Genomic DNA, 21,608 nt, shown 5'->3' with positions numbered 1-21,608 from the left:
TGTGTCATGGTGCAAAGTGATTTGGAACGAACTTGTTCATATGTTCTCATCTGAGCTTGTCTTTGCAGCTCTCTCTTTTTTTCGCAGAGAGAAGTTTTATTTAGAGTCCTTGAGATCTGTCAGCCGATGTAAAGCCGATTGGTCCCGGTGGCCCAGCAGGACAGGGAGTTTCCATCTCTCTCAGTCAAGAAGATGAGCTGGGTTACTGGCTCTCTTGCATCATTTTGGCTGTTGTTGAACCTCTCTCAAGGCTCTTGGAGTCTGCAGCTGGCTTTCTGAACCCTTTTCAACCTTCTTTTATGTGGCTTGATTGCAATTGTTAAAACAAGGGCTGCACAATACTGAAGAATATATACAAAAACTGCTTTTATTTCAGCAAAACTAAAAGAAAAAAAACTTAAGAAAGAGGAAAAATTCTTGTAAATATATTTCTGCTCTGTTAATCGTCACTTGGGAAACATTTGAAAAATTATATATATATTTCACAAAAGGGACCGAGCCTCGGTTGTGTCAGAAGGCATTTCTGTGTGGAGTTTGCATGTTCTCCCCATGTTGGCGTGGGTTTCCTCCAGGTGCTCCCGTTTCCCAAACAAATCCAAAGACGTGGAACAGGTGAATTGGTTAAGCTAAATTGTCCTTAGTGTATATGTGTGAATGAGTGTGTATGGATGTTTCCCAGTGATGGGTTGCAGCTGGAAGGGTGTCCGCTATTTAAAAAAAATATGCTGACGAAAAGAAAATGTATGAATATATAATATAATATAATATAATATAATATAATATAATATAATATAATATAATATAATATAATATAATATTTGAACTTATTTGGCAATTTTTTCAGGGGATAACTATTGCTTTATTATTATTGCTTATTGCTTTACATTATATTAGTCAAAACTGGAACTAATCTAACAATAAACTAAAGATCACAATCCGAAAATTTTACCAAATCACCCAAATTAATATGTTGAGGGTAAAAAAGGGGGAAAAATTAAGAGAAACAACAAAAAAAGTTTGAAATTTTGTGTTTATTTAAAATCATTGGTTTGAATTTAAATGTCTTTCTATTAATTAAGATGTTCAAAGACCAAACTCTTATTTTGAATAATGTAACTGTTTAATAAAACCATTTAAAATGACTAGAATATGTTGTTTGATATTGATAAAAATTCATTCATTCATTCATTCATTTTATTTTCGGCTTAGTCCCTTTATTAATTTGAGGTCTCCACAGCAGAATGAACTGCCAACTTATCCACCATATGTTTTACACAGCCCCAACACACACTTTTTAAATTGCTGCTACGCCCCTGCCAGATTATGCTAACGACACTGTATTCAAATGGTTCCCAGGTTGAGGTGGATTCAGGGCAATAATACAGCCTCATATCACAATTCTCCACATCAAAATTTACACTGGTAAATGGCAAAATATGATGGGTAGCATATTTCCTTATCAAAATGTGCTACATACTTTTTGAATGAGAGGTTGGAAAATCTGACAGATGCAAGCATTTGTGGATGCAGCCTTGATGATGCAAGATGAGATTGCACATCTCAGAGATGCAATGTTAGATACTAGAGTCTGGAGCTAGTGATGTTACTAGGGATAGGGTTAGGGGTGGGGTGAGCGCATTAATCAGCATCGCATGCAGCTTAGACTGTAACTGCACCAGGTCTGCATTCAGACCCTTCTCAACAGATGAGGACAAATTGACAGAACACCAGTATCATTTTGTCACATCCCTCCTTGATATGTGTTGTCAAAATGATGCCCATTGTCACCCCATCTAAAAATATCCATAGTTTCAGCCAATTTTACCCTACATCTGTCAACTTTTCACCTGAAGTGTCTGTCAGGCCACTCAGTGTGTTTGTGTTTGTTTTTGTCCAGTTGAGCGATGCATGAGTGTGATGCAGTCGGGGACTCAGATGGTGAAGCTGAAGACGGGTTCTAAAGGTCTGGTCCGACTCTTCTATTTGGATGAACACCGTTCCTGTATACGCTGGAGACCATCACGCAAGAGTGAGAAAGCCAAGAGTAAGTCAAACACACTCAGATGTATGTGTTATTCCTGTGTGTAAAAGACAATGCTATTATTATATAGATCTATTAGTATCTAAAACTAATCTATCAAAAGTGATTTGTAAAATAAATGAAATTTCATATTTTATATTTTCAATTCATCCAATCATTTTCAATCGCTTATCTGGGGCCAACTCGTGTACGCACTCTCAGAACACTTTATTGTTTAAGCTAACACGCAGCATTTTAAAGTTATTACCATTGCCATAAGTCTCATACATTTTGGGGCCCAGTGGTTAGCAATGTCGCCTCACAGCAAGAAGGTCACTGGTTTGAGTCCCGGCTGGCCCTGTTGGCATTTCTGTGTGGAGTTTGCATGTTCTTCCCGTGTTGGCCTGTGTTTCCTCCAGGTGTTCTGGCTTCCCTCACAGTCCAGACATGCACTAAATTGAGTAAACTAAATTGGCCATGGTGTATGTGCGTGACTGAGTCAGCATGGGTGGTTCTCAGTACTGGGTTGCAGCTGGAAGGGCATCCGCTGTGTAAAACATATGCTAATAAGTTGGAGGTTCATTCTGCTATGGCAACCCCTGATGAATAAAGGGACTAAACTGAAGGAAAATGAAATTAATAAAAATATATGTTATTAAATAAGTCAACAAGTTGAAGTAGCACAATAATAAAAATGAATACAATGAAAATATTTAGTTTTCTGTAGATGTGCATCCAAAACAAGCTTTCCTTTTTCCTATTTTGCAGCAATTTTATGAAACTAGTAATTATCTTCTCTTGAAAACAATGAACCATTTCTTCTGTTATTCACCAAATCTGTTATTCACTCTTTTTACATTAAATTCCCTAATTGCTTGGAAGTGTATCAGAATCCGAACCCATCTGCTTTGAGTGTTCCACATCTGTAGTTTACTGATCTCTTTTCCTCTGCTTTGTCTTGATATCAATGTTTCGCTTGCTCTCCTTTTCCCTCTCTTTCTCATATCCTCCTTTTTTAAACTCTGTGTGCATTTCTTGTTCCCTTCTGCCATCATCTCCATCAAAGCAGCTCATGTAGATGTGTGTAAACGCTGAGTTTCTGAGTGTTCTCTCTTACATAATGACTGCGCATGAATCACTGGCCAGAAACACAGCAGCGCTCTCTCTCTCTCTACCCATCTGCATCTGCGCTCGGCTTGTTTGGGTGATCCCGGTTCTACATAAGCGCTCTTTTTCTCTCTGTTAGTGTGCTGTAAATAAATCCTGTTCACTCCTCTCCATATTCACTTCAGGCTTTTGTTAACAGAGCTGATCTGACCTAACCCAGATGGGGGATTATTACACAGTACAGTTAAAAAAAGCTCAAGAGCTATTGTCCCCTGCAGCATCTCACCCTCTTTTCTCCCCCACCTCTCGCTATTTTGCTGCTGTCATGTTTGTGAACTGCTCTCATAAGATAAGCCTCTTTTGTTAGTCCATTTGCATAATTAAAAAAAGGCAGATTGCGGCCAGCTCATTGTCAGGTTAAGGGATCAGCAGCGGAATCCACGGCTTTGATGTGACTCGGCTTTCCACAACACACATGCAAAGCTTTTTGATAAGATAAGATTATTATCATAACAGGAAATGTTAATAAGAAAAACCAAATCTTTTAATATTTTGTTGTTGTTTTTTTATCGGTGTAACACAGGAAATAATAGACAAACAAACAAAGAATCAAACAGTATATAAAAAAACTATATCCACAGGTACGTGCTACACTATAAAAAAAAAAAAAAAAAAAACTGTAATTTTCTGGCAGCAGGTTTTTTTTATAACCAGAAAAAACAGAAAAAAAAACATATAGATTAAAATTAATATTAATATTAATATCAATACTAATATTAATATTAACTATACAGATTAATTAATGTGATTCTAAAAATTATTACTGTAAATATGCAGGTTATTAATGTAATTATACAGTTGAATTAATGTGATTTTAAAATTATTACTGTAATTTTACTGTTATTTATTTAACTATACAAATGAATTCATGTGATTATAATAAATATTACTGTAATTATGCAGGTTATTACTGTAATACAGATTAATGTGATTATAATGTTTATTACTGTAATTATGCAGGTTATTACTGTAATTATACAGATTAATGTGATTATAATGTTTATTACTGTAATTATGCAGGTTATATCTGTAATTATGCAGGTTATTACTGTCATTGTACAGATTAATTATTGTGATTATAATGATTATTACTGTAATTATGCAGGTCACTACTGTAATTATACAAATTATTAAATGGATTTTAAAGATTATTAATGTAATTCTACAGATTAATTAATATAATTATAATGATTATTATTATGCAGGTTATTACTGTAATTATATAGATTATTTAATGTGATTTAAAGATTATTACTGTAATTATGCAGGTTATTAATGTAATTATACAGATTAATTAATGTAATTATAATGATTCTTACTTTAATTATGCAGGTTATCACTGTAATTATAGATTATTTTATGTGATTATAATGTTTATTACTGTGATTATACAAGTTATTATTGTAATTATACATATTAAATAATGTGATTATAATGATTATTACTGTAATTATGCAGGTTATTGTTGTAGTTATACAGATTAATTAATAGGATTATTACTGTAATTATGCAGGTAATTACTGTAATTATATAGATCATTTAATGTGATTTTAAACATTATAACTGTAATCATACAGGTTTGTAATGTATTATACAACCTAATTAATGTGATTATAAAGATTAGTACTGTAATTTTACAGAATAAAGATAATACAGATTAATTAATGTAATTAAGCACGAAATTTCTAAATATTCCATAAAATTTTCCACTTTTAACATGCCTTTAAACAGACAAAAAAGCTTTTAAAGAATGATTATAAAAAAGCTTAAGTACAAATAACTGCTGTTGTCATAAAACAATGTAAATTTAAGTAGAAACTATAATATATTAACAAATATTTTTAGGATATGTAGGTTTAACTCCAAAACAGAATAAATAACTGATATATTTCAGTTTTTTCATTTCTTTTTTGCAAATAACATTTGGTCATTATTTAACACCAAAAACAAGGTTAGTGTTATGTGAGGGTGCCTCGACAACAAAATTGAGGATCCAAAGAGCAGTTTATTAAGAGAATCATCTTATAATCAAAGGTTGAAACAGGAACAAACAGTTGCATACAGATAATCCCTAACGTAAAGGTGGCAAACTAAGTAAAAAAGCAAAGGTCAAACACGGCAAGGCAAGAGAAAATGGATCATAATGCTCACTAAACAGGGGTGTGTTTCCCAAAACCATCGTTAGCCAACTAAGGTTGCAAGTTCCTATGTTGTAACAAACATTGTTGGCTGATTTGCCGTTTGCCAAATCTGTCGCTTCAATGAACATTCACATACTGCGTCACAAACTTGAGCACTCGAACTTGAGCACCACCTCTGAAGCTGTAGTTAGAAACATAGTTGACTGTGTGTGTAATCAGTGAGAATCAGCAACAAAATCTGATAATTATTGAAAAAAAAGAAGATCGTGTTCATCAGACGCTGGATTCGAACCGAGTTCATGATAGATCGTGTCAAAAGATATTGCCATGTGCTTTATGAGCTATGCCACTGCTGTCTGTTGCGCTCTTTAGTTATGTTGTTTCCATTGGTTAATCGCGCCCTGGTATGGCGTTAGTTATGCGCCTAGCTTACACATTGCTTAATACAGACAGGATGTATAGCAATACACAAATATCTTTATAAATGAAAAATAATTAAAGGAAAAAATATTACAAAAAATATTACAAATCTTCCTGGGGGGCTTTTTCAGTTTATTTACGACAACTTCATTCATTCATTCATTCATTCATTCATTCATTCATTCATTCATTCATTCATTCATTTTCTTGTCAGCTTAGTTCTTTTATTAATCCTGGGTCGCTACAGCGGAATGAACCGCCAACTTATCCAGCAAGTTTTTACACAGCGGATGCCCTTCCAGCTGCAACCCATCTCTGGGAAACATCCACACACACATTCACACACACTCATACACTACGGACGATTTAGCTACCCAATTCACCTGTACCGCATGTCTTTGGACTGTGGGGGAAACCGGAGCACCCGGAGGAAACCCATGCGAATGCAGGGAGAACCTGCAAACTCCACAACTGAGCCGAGGCTTGAACCAGCGACCCAGTGACCTTCTTGCTGTGAGGTGACAGCAAGAATTTATATAATAATAATAATAATAATAATAATAATTATTATTATTATTATTTTGTTATATGCACATTTATTTTTGTTTATTAAAAACAAGCTTACATTTGTCCACCTGTCAGGTTTTGGACCATATGGGGATTGGACGTGTGTTTGGATATAACACTTCGTTATTGTTGTTTATTAATTTGTTTGCTGGAAATTAGAACTGAATTTAGAAATAGTTTTGAAACAAATCTTTGCGCTTAACAAGCAAATTTAATTATGTAGGCTAATGGATGTCTATGCATACAACACTGTTCCCTTATCCACAAAAAAAAAAAAAGAAAGTTACAGTAAAGGCCCAATGGAGGCTCATTCTTTGTCCTCGCGCTGCAGATGCTCTGTTTAACAGTTTTCTTGCCAGTGAAGCGTTCAGTTTTTCCACTTACAAAGTCCGCCATGTAAATAGCAAATGTGCCATGGCACGACGCAACTGACTCTTAAAGGGAATGGGAGATGAGTCTCTGATTGGTTTATTCTCAAAACACACCCATAACTCATTAAGAGAATAAGATTCTAGATTGTTAAAATAGCCCAATTACTATCTTTAATAATACTAAAAACAAGTTGCCAGAGTTTTAGTTTTCATATTTTTACAGGAATAATATGTAAATATGAATGTAAAATTACGTGCTACTCTCTGAAAATACAGACAGTTTTCTTTAAAAAAACAGAAAAACGTAATACCAAAATACAAGCAATAACTGCAAATTTAGAATGTTAGAATTTTTAATTACAGAAAATATCTGCTAAACCACAGGTATTTCTCTGTATAATGAAAAAATAGGAACATTTTGTAAAAAATAGAGACAATTACTTGTAAAATAATGTTTATTTTTTACAGTGTACGTTTTCTTGCTAAAATTCAACCAATGCTTCATATGAGAATTCTCTCATCACTCACCCTGAAGCTGATGAGAAATAAAGGTACTAATGCCATCAACATATACATGTTTGTACCTACTGTAAAGTGTCCATGTTTGTAACTAAATGTATTATGAATGCTGCAATACGCAATATAATATCAAGACGTTTGGTACATTTTCCAGTACTGGGTTGCGACTGGAAGGGCATCCGCTGCGTAAAACTTATACTGGAATAGTTGACGTTTCATTCCGCTGTGGCGACCCCTGATAAATAAGGGACTAAGCTGAAGGAAAATAATAATAATAATAATGAACGTTTTTACACCCAATTTAATATGCTTATGAAAATTGCAGTTTTTCGGTTTTGCATTTAGATTAAAAATTTAATTTTGTATTTTGCCCATTCCTTTAATTACTCTATGAACTGAACCAGAAGCCAACTCTGTATGGCACTATTCCTGTTTTAGCTAAATTGATAAGCTTTAATTTTTAACTTTGAACCTCAAAGCCAGAAGAGAACTTGCACGGGACATCTGAGAAGTGCTCATTTGAATAGGTGAATTAAAGATATGACATGCAAATTAATCCTTGCTTCTCAACGGTAAAGCTGAATTATGAGCAGTAATTACGTCCACCCGCTGACTTGATTGGTATTCACTCGGTTATGTCTTAGTATGTAAACATTAAGGAAATTGTGTTGTCTAACTTTCTTATCAAGCGGCATAACAACTTGACTGAATGGCTATATAGCTCAATCATGGTTACTTTATTTAAACAGTGTGCAGTGTTATATTTGATATATTCATTCATTTTCTTTTTGGCTTAGTCCCTTTATTAATGTGGTGTCGAGAATGAACCACCAAACTTATCCAACATATATTTTACGCAGCAGATGCCCTTCCAGCTGCAACCCATCACTGGGAAACACCCATACACTTCCATTCACACACATACAGTACTGACAATTTAGCTTACCCAATTTAACTATAGCACATCTATTTGGACTTGTGGGGGAAACCATGCGAAAACGGGAAGAACATGCAAACTCCACACAGAAATGCCAACTGACCCATCCGAGGCTCAAACCAGTGACCTTCTTGCTGTGAGGCGAGAGTGCTACCGACTGCGCCAACGTGCTTCCCAGTGTTATATTTGATTATTCAATTCAATTTCAATTTATGCGACTGAAAACTACTTTTAAAAGGCTGAAAAGCACTGTTTATTTTAGTACATTCGTTGCTATATTTAGGTCATTTGTTTTGTATTTTACTAGTAGAGATTTTTATTTGATAGTGTCCTGTTTTTAGATTGAACCTATCACATTGAACTGTACCGAAACCATGGCCCTAAAACTGAAGACCAAATCAAACCCTGAGAAATTGATAAACTGTTGCCTCCAAAAGTGTATCAGTCCGTAACTGCTTTTGTACCTGTATTTCTGAGTAAATATTATTTTATTTATTTCCTATTTTTTTTATTAATACAAAATGTTACTATAAGACGCATTAAAACGAGGCAACGAATGAAGAGGAAAAATTACCCAACTCCATGAAGTGCAACTGACATCTAACATGGAACATTCTGCACACTTTATGAAAGAGCATCAAATATATTAGGGGGCTATTTATAGTAAAAGAAATAAATAAATCAGACACACAGTACCATGGCGAAAAGCAATGTGTTAAAGCACAATTTGCACAGTTCATGAAAAAACTACAGTTAATAATACAGCTGATGGTATATATTTTTGGTCATAAACTGAATGTTTACATTGAAGCTAAGCATATACTGTACCTTACTAAGTACTACTTTTGAACATATAGGTTGTTTGGGGCAAGTCTAATCATTCCATTGTTCTGAAAAATCAGCATTTTAAAATCTTATTTTAAATCTGCATTTTATTTTTATATCTCCTAGCACTACCTAAATAATTATTCATTCATTCATTTTCTTGTTGGCTTAGTCCCTTTATTAGTCAGGGGTCGCCACAGCGGAATGAACCGCCAACTTATCCAGCAAGTATTTACACAGCGGATGCCCTTCCAGCCGCAACCCATCTCTGAGAAACCTAAATAATTAAGTATGTTATAATCACGTTTTGATAATCGTTTTATACTTGAGAACCGCACTTTAACATCGATCATGACAATATTTCTCACACAATTTTATCACATGGCTCTTAGAAGACTTGGAATAAATATACAGCATTGTTTTATGAAACATTTATGGTGTTTTTCTGTTGCTTTGGGAGTGTGAAAGCTGTTTTTTTGTGTGTATGAGAAGAGCTGTATGTGAAGTTTTAGGTTTTACAGAAATAATAACAATTGTGACATCAAGACTGAAGTTTCATGTTTGAGTGAAAAATCTCTCTCAAAGGGCTTTGCTAACAGATTCAAAGGCTGTTTTGGGTTTATATTTTGATAAGACTGAAGTGGACAGAAAGCACACAGTGCCTGCAGAAGCTGTCAAGAGTTGCGCTTTCATGTAAAGCAGCACATCGAGCTCTCGTCTGCAGACACTAAAGCATGGTGTCTCTTATAGGAAACTAAAGAAAAAGTGACAGATAAAAACAAAAGCAGAAGGCAAAAGGCACAACAAATGGAAATTGAGCTGAAATCTAATTACACACTATTACGATCCATGCTTTAAAAGTGAACTCATCTCACTTGTGCTTTAAAAATTGTGTGTGATAACTGTCAGACTTTGTCAGACTCTAAATTAGACTTCTGTCAGTAAAATTTTTCTTGTTACGATTAACTGTTGAAGCTTATGGCTGCAAAAAAAAAAAAAAAAAATGATTGCTTCAACAGGTATATACAGTTGAAGTCTGAATTATTAGCCCCCCTTTGATTTTTTTCTTTTTTTAATATTTCCCCAATGAAGTTTAACAGATTTAGGAAAATTTTCACAGTATGTCTGATAATATTTTTTTTTCTACTGGAGAAATTCTTTTTTTTTTTTTTTTTTTTTTGACTAGATTAAAAGCAATTTAGGCTAAAGCAATCTAGCCACCTTAGGCACATTTTTTTTTAAAATCTTTTTCGAGTCTACAGAACAAACCATCGTTATACAATAACTTGCCTAATTACCCAAACCTTTCCAGTTAACCTAATTAACCTAGTTAAGCCTTTAAATGTCACTTTAGGCTGTATATAAGTGTCTTGAAAAATATCCAGTCAAATATTATTTACTGTCATCATGGCAAAGATAAAATAAATCAGTTATTAGAAATGAGTTATTAAAACTTTTATGTTTAGAAATGTGTTGAAGAAATCTGCTCTCCTTTAAACAGAAATTGTAGAAAAAAAGGGGGGCTAATAATTCAGGGGAGCTTATAATTCTGATTTCTACTGTATATGAGCAATATCACACGGGTAGCAGTGTAATGTTGCTGTATATCAGCACTGGTGGGCACCGTGCATTGTGCTTAGTGTCCCACCAGTGTTGATATACAACCACAAACCACTGCTGTGAGTGTGATATTGTGTTTATACAACAGTTCGGCAGCATAATCATGTACATAAAAAAGAAAATCATTTACGGAGAGTTTCAAAATCCTTTTGTAAGAGTAACTACTTCTACTATTCATTCACATCTGCAGCTGGCGTCAGGACAGCGGAAAACCATTGGTACTGGACCAACGTCATTTTAGAGCTAGTGTTTGAATGATTATTTAGTGTAATGTCTAAAGTGACAACAAAACAGATTTTGCTCTCATTGTATAGATTATAAGGCTGAACGGCAAGAAATGCCATCAGTCTACAGAGATTTCCTAGTATTTCTCTGTTGCAATCAGATCACAATAAATAATCCTGAAACTTATCACTGTTTATTACTTATAACTGATTACTGTTGTGTTTGCGATAAAGAAAAATGCTAAACTCATGCAGGCATTTCTTCTTTCTTTCATTTTACTGAACTAGTCTGCAGTAGCGAAAACAGCAGACTCATTAGAAACAGATGTTCAACCAACAAGTAACTCAGGGTTTTACAAAGAGTGGCCAACACAAAAATCCCACATTCCTAATATGTGAGTCACATCTCACACGCAACACACTGCAATTACTATGGTATAAATACAGAACTACAACATACAAAAAAGAGAGATTGACTTAGAAAGTCATTTACCAGTTTTATAATTATTTGATCAGCTGTAGATTACAATTATGCTGAGTTTTCCTCCTCTAAGGGCTTATTATGTGGTCTCTGTCGCCATGTTGTGGATGGTGATGTATCGCCAAAATTATAAATATTTAAAATAGGCTCTGTTCTTGTAAATAAAGTGCATAGTTGCAATCTAAACAACTACATTCTTGCCTAAAAAAGCCTCAAAAGTACATTATGTTGTCCAAGAGCTGCAATATTTGTTAAACTGTACTGTTTATTAAGCTGCATTCAGACTATTTGGGCGGAGTAATACAGAAGGATGACAAGGCTGTAGGAGTTCTGATAATGCAGAATATCGCACTGCTATCAGCCAACCAGATTCAAGAACCAAACTGAACTGTTGTGTATATATATATATATATATATATATATATATATATATATATATATATATATATATATATATATATATATATATATATATATATATATATATGTATGTATGTATGTATGTATGTATGTATGAATGTATGTATACATACATGTTCAGAATAACTAAATGCTTTTGTAGTTCTCATTACATTAACTTCAGTTAAACTGATGTAATCTTTAAACAGATTTTTTTTTATGGTGTAGGCCAGATTAACGTGAAAATGTGTTACCGGTGCCAACACAACAATCTGGATATTCCTAAAAGGCACTTTAAAAAAAAAGTTTAAATAATAAATAATTATTCATGGTATTTTGAAATGCCCACAATATCAGTATTATGCATGTTCATTATAAATTGATATTGAATATCAGGATATCTACTTTAGATCAATTTTGATTTTGTGACAGAATCAGAAAAGTATCATCCTTTGAATCGTTTCTTTAAATTCATTTTCTAAAATAAACTGTTCAGCCAAGCATATCCATTAGCGTAGTAATGTGGTCAGATGGCTGCTGTAAAGGCTTTTGCTAATGAATTTTTCTCTGGTTGGTCAGTGTTGGTCATCCATCGCTAGTGGCTCATTGTTTCAGGGGTTGAAAGATCATTTTGTCTTTTCTCTCTTCTCTCTTTCCTCTTCCTCCAGTCACCATCGACTCACTCTACAAGGTCACAGAAGGGCGTCAATCTGACATCTTCCATCGCCATGCGGAAGGAAGCTTTGATCCCAGCTGCTGTTTTACTATTTACCATGGCAACCACATGGAGTCTCTGGACTTGGTTACCTCAAACTCGGAGGAAGCGCGGACATGGGTGACCGGACTCAGATATTTGATGGCTGGTATTAGTGATGAAGACTCACTAGCTAAGAGGCAGCGTACACACGACCAATATCCTTTAATGCATGAGAAATTAATAATCATTTATACATTTTTATATAGTTTATTCAGGGAGGCACAGAAGGGTTTGTTTTTCTTGTTTTTTGTTGCTCTTTTTTATACAACAGGATGATATTTGCAAGTATATACACTACCATTCAAACACCATTAAGTTGATAGAATTTCTGGTAAGGCTTTAGATTACCACAATCTAGACAACTCAGAACCAGTTTTTAAACTTTAGAATAGTTAAAGCAATATTTCACGCCCCCCGCCTCCCCAAAATGAGAATTTATTTACCCTCAAGTTGTTTTAAACCTTTATGAAATTATTTCTTTTGTAAAAGATATTTTGCTTCTGAAGAAAGCTGAAAAGTCTGCAAATATTGACTTTCATAGTTGGAAAAACAAATACTATAGAAGGCAGTGGTTACAGGTTTACAACCTCCTTCAAAATCCTGTCCAATATAAATTGCTAATACTTGTCATTCTGGTCCATTGCCATTATATGGAGGGAGGGAGGGGGCGGGGGTAAATTGTTGTGACTATCCTTAATCAAAATTAAATATTAGTCACATCTTGGGTCTGCTGAGGGATTTAGATGCTTTCTTAGAAATAGTACATGGAAGGACAATCATTATTTGTTACTGTTTATTGTAGAGTTAATTTGAACACAAACCTGATATCAAATAAACAAAAATCCAACAACTTCGGCCACCAAACACACTGAAGGTAAGGTCTAAAGACCATGTGCTCCCAGCAGGCCCATCTCAACTTGGCCACACCCAGGTTTTAAGCTTCCTCCTGCCTGAATGGAGTGCATATATCTATAATGAAAGAAATCATAATTAACAACATTCATTCATTTTTTGTTTTTGGCTAAGTCCCTTTATTAATTTGGGGTCGCCATAGCGAAATAAACCACTAACTTATCCAGTATATGTTTTACGCAGCGGATGCCCTTCCGGCCGCAACCAATCACTGGGAAAATGATTAACAACATAAACCTTTAAATAAAGTAAACAAATGGCTCCTACAAAACTGGCACCTAATTGTGTTTGAACTTTTTTCAAAACAATTAAAGAAAGTTATTAATGGAGCCATGTCATATTTTCAATATTTGTGTTTAATTGTGAATTAAAAAAACAATTCAGTTAAAATAATTCAATTAATAGTTATCTGCAGTTGTTATTAGAATAGAAGTGACATCAACCCTCTAAATAAAAAAATGAATGAATGAACAAACAAATTCTTGAAGTAATAATATTTTTATTGTAAATGTGATGGAAATATAATTGGTAGTTTATAGAATAAAGCGAATAGGAACATTTAGCCCAAAACCATGTTGCACATTTTGAAAAATTAAACATTTTCACATGGTCTCTTAGTTTTTTCTTAGCTAGCTAAGTAAAAGGGCCTCAACAGTTCTGTCATAATTTACTCACCCTTTACTTGGGTAGAACATTTATGAATATCTTTCTTCTATTAATGCAAAATAAGTTATTTTGAAAAATGTTGGAAACCTGTAACTATTGACTTCCATACTATTTGTTTTTCCAATAATTAATAATTTCATTTGTGTTTATCAGAAGAAAGAAACTTGAAATCTCTTGAGGGAGAATAAATAGTGAATTAATTTTCGTTGTTAGGTGAACTATATATTTAGTGGCACAGCATATCAGTTATGTATATCATAACATTTTATCTGAATTACTTCTGAATTTCACTCACACAAAACCATGATATTGCTTTTTTTTCTTTTTTTGTCACTGTCTTTGTAGAATATACAAGAGCAGCTTTTGGCATTCAGACTTCAGAACTGAACAATTTTCATTTTTGGCTGAACTAATCTTTTAATGGAGGCATTGCGGAGCCATTGCGATTGAAAGATTGGAGGAAGAGGTGGAGAGGAAGGCAAGATTTTGTGATTGATTTAGATTGATTGATTTAGACTGATTTACAAGAGAGAGAGAGAGAGAGAGAGAGACAGAGAGAGGTAGCAGGAGCTCTTTGAGTTGTTCAGGGCTTCAGGGAGTCTTCCTCTGCGGGGAGTTCTTACAGAAACACAGCCTCACATGAAAGAAGCGGCCTTAGAGGAAGTGGAGATGAAAAGCTGGAGCTTCTCATCCTCTCCTCCCTTATGTTTATGTCTGTTATTCTCATTAAAGAGGCGTGAGTCATCAGGAGGCAGTCATTATAATCTGCCATAACAGTAGACACAGAGCGTATGGCCGCTGGTTATTTCACTCTCTTATTGTTGTGCATATAGTATTTCCAGTCCCCACTGTTTCAGAAACACAAGCCTGAAATCAGAAGAAAAGAGCAGCCAATATTTTTTTATAGAGCAACAGTTTTTATAATGTAAAATATGTTAAAACTGAGGATGGAGACATGGTAAACTACAAGGTAGTAAACATACAATCAAAAAATATGATTTTGCTGCTTGTTCAAACTGCTTATATAAAATGAGCTGAAACAACACAATTCTTAAGATGTTTTTGGCACAACCTATATGTTTTATGTTCAATCCACTTAAATTTGTTACGTTACCTTAATTGATTTGTGCTGGGATATCATAAAATACTTGTGCGTAACCCAGCATTTTTTTTACAGTGTATGAACAAATCCACGTCACACAGTTTATCAGCAAATCTACAGTGATGAAATAGTTTTAAAAGAAATCAACATATGCACTTCAATCTCACATATGGTTTAAATTAGTCATAAATGGTATAATGATAATAATAATAATGATTGTAAAAATCATTAAATTTATAGTAAAAGAAGGGAATCGTGGTTGCCAAAATTTTACCAGTAAAAAAATGATAGGAACATTTTTAATTTTAAGGTAAAATTCATTATTTCATTAATTTATGTTATGTTAACATTGATGTATTGACGTTTAAACAACTACATTGTACTTTTGCAATTTATTAAAAATACAAATATGAAATCATCAGAAAAAAGCAACCAGATATTGTTTTTGTAATGTAAAATATCTGAAAACTGAGGATGGAGTCATGGCAGACTACAAAGTATTGAACTTATGAACAAATGCACATCAATTTCATTAATCTTGCTCTCAACTGCTTGGTAAAGTTCTGGTGAAATGTTAATGTCTGTCTGATTAGCCTCCTAATCACGCTGCAGTTATCTGAATCAACCTCTAAATTTGGATGACTTTCAAAGTCTGTCCCTTGTCTGCAGACCTTCTAAGTAGCCTCTCACTGTTTTCTTTTCAGTCACACAAGCACTGCCACTTTCAGGCCTGTAATTACATCCATCCCAGGCTCTTTGCCAACTGTCATACTTCATAAAACCAGACGTCGTTTCTTCTAGACTAAGTAAAACTTATCTATTTCCTGTAAGTGTCTCAATGCTGATTACATATACAACATATTAAAACATTATTCCATACATATATGCACACATACAGTATGTGACCCTGGACCACAAAACTAACCCTAAGGGTCAAAGCTTTTGGCAAATGTATATAACAAGCTGAATAAATAACCATTTTGTTGTTGTGTGGCTTATTAGGATTGTATAACATTTGGCAGAAACCCATATATATATGAAAATCTGAAATCTGAGAAAGTCACCTTTAAAATTGTCCAAATTACACTAAGTTCTACTTAAAGTACTACTCAAAAGTTAAGTTTTGATATAAAATATGGGCTCAAGATGTAATGTAGTTAAAAATGATTGTAGGAATACACACAATATTTCAACATATACAGCTGTGCAACTTAAGGATTTTGTATATGCAAATATCAAATAGAATAAATGTCTCAAAATCACATGCAATATTATATAAACTCTACACATACCACATCTTATACAGTATCATGTATTCTAAGCAACGTGTGATCCAGTTATTGGACTTCTCAAGCTCAGAACCAATTAACATCACAAAACAATTTAGCAGCCCAGTTACACTAACAAGTTGGTCTTATACATTACATCAGTGTCAGGGGGGCCTTTTTTCATGAATAAAAAAACAATAAAAATGCATTTTTATTACATTCGCAATAAACATTGTGTGTCTGTACTGTGCTTGTGATTCTCTTAGTTGTGCATTAGAGCTAGTTGTGTTACAGCTCTGAGGAGTGTAAAGCATGAGCTCATCCACTCCTAATGTGCTCAGACAGATATAGATAATAATGTTTCTTAAAAAGGCGCAGGCGACCCCCCCCCCCTGCCTTCTCCTTAAATAAATAAAAAATAAATCATACAAAGCTTTCTATTTGGTATCAGTTTTTGCCTGATTTTTCTGATGTTGCCATCCTAGCATTTTTTGTCCTTTGGCCTTAACCTTGCTGTAAGTGGATGAAGCAGACCTTTGAGGAGGCTGATAAGAATGGAGATGGTCTTTTGAACATGGAGGAGATCTACCAGCTTTTACACAAGATGAATGTCAACTTGCCTCGAAGGAAAGTTAAACAGATGTTCCAGGTATGTGGAAAAGATTGGAAAATTAAAAGTATTAAAGACATAGCCAACCCCCAAAAATGAACATCCTCATCTTTTATTGACACTTATGCCATCTCAGATATACTATCTTTTCTTTAGATGAACACGAATCACTAGTCAAATATTCCATCTATATAAACATGTTATAAAATTTACTTGAGAAGCAAGCTTCAAATTGTGCAAGCAACTGGCCCTCTCGTGAAGCTTGAAAGTTTTTTGTTTTTTTTATAGTGTTGTAAAAGACTATTTTATTTTATAGACTGTAAAATATATGGAGGTAGTATCTGTGACGTCACCCATAGTTTTCTAATGAGCGCAAATGAAGATACAAGTAGGCATAACCAACCCTCACCATTTTGTTTGCGAGTCATCGCATCCCCTTGGGGTGGCCGAATAAGGGAAAGAGGCGGAGCATCAATGGAGCTACAGATGCCTGCTATAATTCGAGAGAAATGCTTAATACTTCATTACTTTAGTGATAATTGGATTTATCAAATATTAAAATCAATATTTAGGTATTGATAATAATTATAATAATTATTGATAATAATATTGATATTTTAGCCTCACGTTGGGGCACCAATTAATGTCAAAATAACAGATAAACAACTCCTAAGCACCAGACAGCTTTCCACTATCAAAATAATTAACAATAAAATATTGTTAATTAAAATATAAAAATTAGGAGTTTATTATCTGGCCAAATCTGAAGGATAATGAGATCGTTTGACTTGTAGAGTCTTTTTCTGTATTATCAACACAAGGAAGACACAATTGTAATAAATGGGTATTTATTAACAAAATAGTAAACAAAGGTAACAACAATTACTAAATGTTCAGTAAATGAAGTGCATAGGCAAGTGATGAAGGTGGTTAAGTCAAGGTAAGGTAAACCTTATTCTACAATAACAAAGAACTGAGGAAGTTTTTGTTATTAATGAATATCAGTTATAAACATTTAATTCATTAGAATATTTTATACTTAAACACACTATGCCAAGGTCTAATTTAGAGGGCTGGAAAGTGGAATAAGTGCAAGAAGTTGGATGTTCTTGCAGATCTTCAAGCATGGAACGAGCAGACTTGGCTCTCTTGAGCTTTCAGAAGAAGAAATCTGTAGATTCTGAAGATTTCTGGAGGTGGTGGTTCAATGTCCGGGACACACCGACGTCTTTATCCTTGAGCGTAGAAATCTGTAGATTCTGAAACACACAGAAATTGGAGATTTCTGAAGATGGTGGTTCGATGTTGGGAACACGCCGACGTCTTATCCTTGAAGGTAGAGCTGGGACACGCAGATTTCTGGAGGTGGTAATATTGAAGCTATGGTTTCAGACGCCTTGGAAAAGCACTGTGAATCCAATGACCAAATCCTTTCTGGAACACACAGCAAAAGTTCTGATATCACTCTCGATACCCCTTGTTGTTACTACCACGCTCTGCACCACTCTTGCTCTGATCTGCAACACACTTCTGAACAGAATCGACTTCTTAACAAAACCCTCATTCTCTTTGTTTGAGAGACTGTCTTTAATACTTTCTCTGGAAACGGGATTGAAAGGATGTCACCTTTCAAATCCAGCATTGTGATTGGATGATCCTGTGAGTTGGGAGATGTCATCCATAATGTGGCCTGATTGGATCAAGAAGCATTAGAAGTTTAGCAAGTTCTGGACTCTTAACACCTTTGTCTTTCAGATAATCAAAAGACAGATGGTCACTGTCTCAATAGCCACTTTCTGATGAGCTAAAGAAAAGGGTCGAAGTTTAGTGTAAGCTTTGCAGCATTTGATTATAATGGAAATTATTTTCCACAAGTTAATTTCCACAACTTGCAAGATTTACCGCTGATCACTACATTACCTGCGACTTGTTTGTGTTCTGATCACACATGCTTGGTTGTATACTACATCAATAAAGTGTTTAGTCTTTTAAAAACACTGTAGTAATAGATTGAGTCACTAAACATTGTTCTTATGTTTTTCTACTTAAGGAAAATGCTAATTACTTCCAAATACTTCAGAAATAGTCTGTGTTAGTCAATGCAAGGCTATTTATGAAATCCAGGCACAAAACTGTATGAAAACAATTCAGATGACTGTATTATAGCCTACAGCTAATCAATCTGTAAGATTCTGGAGTGCTTTGCAGTTCTAAAGAAAATTATATATATATATATATATATATATATATATATATATATATATATATATATATATATATATATATATATATATATATATATATATATATATATATATATAAACCATATTTTTATCAGCTGTAAAACTGGCCAATTTACCAATGCAGTCAGTGAACTACTGGACTTCCTGTAGCCAGCCCCCAAAGGTGAGTTTAAATAATGTAAACTTGAAAGAGATGTTTGACGGTTGGTCAGAAGTGATGATTTATTTATGTATGTATATGTATATATATATATATATTCCCTACATCTAACATCTGATTCATGCAATGCTTGTATTGTATCATGATGTATTGTCTTTTAGATACACTTTTAGAACTGTGAGAACCTATAAACTTGCATTATATTTGCCTTTTTTAATTTCATGAATAAAGTGTTAGTGTGAGTAAATAACAATAATAATAATTATTATTTATATTATTTGGATCTATCTTTTACTTGAAAGCTGTCTGACATGTTCAGAATGAAAGTTTTTTGATGCTGGGTAAAGATTGCATGTTCTACTGTAAGTACCAGGTTGTTTTCCTTGTACTATGTGTAACTACACCACTGAGTGTTTTATATCCTCTCATGATAAACAGTATTTCTGCTTTTTGAATCTGATCTTATATTGAGCTAAAGTCGTTTTGACAGAGAGAGGAGCAAATGGGGCAGTCATGTAAATATTGAAGACAGAATGAAAGTAAAGTCTTTCATCATTTATGATGTAACAGGATAAGACCATTTTTACTGCATATATTTTGGTCTCAGTAGTGGTAAACATGGCGATAGTGGTAAACAAGTCATTTAAGGATATTTTCCTTTAAAATATTTAAAGCCATTTTGCACCTTTGCACTTTGTTTGTCTGTATTGACAGGAAGCAGATACTGATGACCAGCAGGGCACACTGACGTTTGAGGAGTTCACGGTCTTCTATAAGATGATGTCATTAAGACGAGACCTTTTTCTATTGCTCATGTGCTTCAGCGACAAGAAGGATCATCTGACTGCAGAAGAACTCGGGAACTTTCTGCGTGTGGAGCAAAAGGTCAGTGTAATATATCTCACTGCTCCAAGCATACTTCTTACACTTAATATTGTGTCTCTCCATTTACAATGTTTACTCTCATGCAGAAATGAGGTTTGGATCCATGTTAAGGGCCAGAACAGACATGTTCCAGTGCAGGCACGTGCACATCATGCAGTGCACATGCCCTTTTTTGTCTTGGATACAAAGTGCACTTTCAAATTTATCTGAAGTGCCCCCGCAACAACCCCCCCCCCCCCTCCCCCGCTCTTCAAATATTTTATATTGCACATGCCCCATGGATAGTCTCTGCACGGCGCTGTTCCAGTGCATGTGTCTGTATTAGGATTTCATGCTTTTATGAACATGCATGATATTCATAAACTCAGTCTGACACAGTTGTAAATCCCATATATGTTAATATAAATCCTGACTGATGTTCTGGAACCACCTCTGATGTCTTACACAGTCTGCTGTTTTTACTCAAGTGTTAAGACTCAATGTGTACACTTTACAGGGAAAAAGACTCATCATTAAAGTTCCTTAATTATCAATTATCACAATATCAGTAGTAGTTCTTAACCTTCTTCAATAAGCCGGTGAATTGGAAATATATAAGGGCTTCATGGTTTAAATCGAGCATCTCTGATTGACAAATAGGAGCAAGATCATGGCTCATTATTTTGTGCCAAAAATCATGTGAGAATTGGCAAAAATCACATTTAGCAATGCAGAATCACAATCAACATACAGTATATCTTTCACCAACCACCACATTTGATATTGTGAAAATATTGAAGTAATCAGGAGAAATCTGTATAGACTGTATAGAGTAAGGCAGGGGCCCTCGGCTGAATGCGCTCTACTTTTAAGCCTCAGATGACACAGCATGAGAAACTGTCATGTGCTAATAAAGCCACATGAGCACAGGAGAACTTCAGAAAAACCTCTGCAACTGAACACAGTGTGCTGCTGCAGTAAGAAATGACACTTGACTGGTACATCAGTTGTGTGCAGTAGTAATGCCGCCAGTTCTTAGGGTCTGAGCTGATTTCAGATGATCAAGAACACACTGGAGATGTGATCTGGGCTCAGAAGAGTCCATATTTCTGTTTTGTTTTTGAAAACAAAAAACAAAAAAAACAGACATTGAGATTTCAGTCTCAAAGTTCACAAAGACCATCCAGTCATTCATGAGTGACAGATTCAAAAGCAAAGATCTGTCAGATATAGCAAAGCAATGGGTGTGAGAAATATATGCACAAGTATCATTGACTCGGAGGCATATATATATATATATATATATATATATATATATATATATATATATATATA

The 21,608-nt window shown here is 34.3% G+C and overlaps 1 protein-coding gene across 6 annotated transcripts in view; it reads left to right on the top strand.

The window, feature by feature from the left end:
- Window positions 1-21,608, top strand: part of plch1 (phospholipase C, eta 1) — a 157,788-nt gene that overhangs the window by 75,683 nt on the left and 60,497 nt on the right. For 5 of the 6 annotated variants that reach the window (XM_087293307.1, XM_087293311.1, XM_087293310.1 and 2 more), the window contains exons 1-2: window positions 13,441-17,045; window positions 20,124-20,294. In XM_087293307.1, the coding sequence (XP_087149433.1) occupies window positions 16,920-17,045; window positions 20,124-20,294 (297 nt within the window). In that variant the 5' untranslated portion in view covers window positions 13,441-16,919. Of the gene's footprint in view, window positions 1-1,897; window positions 2,045-12,359; window positions 12,603-13,440; window positions 17,046-20,123; window positions 20,295-21,608 lie in introns of those variants that run through there. The other variant, XM_087293312.1, reaches the window with a different exon arrangement.

The sequence above is a fragment of the Danio rerio genome, chromosome 18, assembly GCF_052040795.2.
Source record: "Danio rerio strain M-AB ecotype USA chromosome 18, GRCz13ab, whole genome shotgun sequence".
Taxonomy (NCBI): domain Eukaryota; kingdom Metazoa; phylum Chordata; class Actinopteri; order Cypriniformes; family Danionidae; genus Danio; species Danio rerio.
This window is presented reverse-complemented; position numbering and strand designations above follow the sequence as displayed.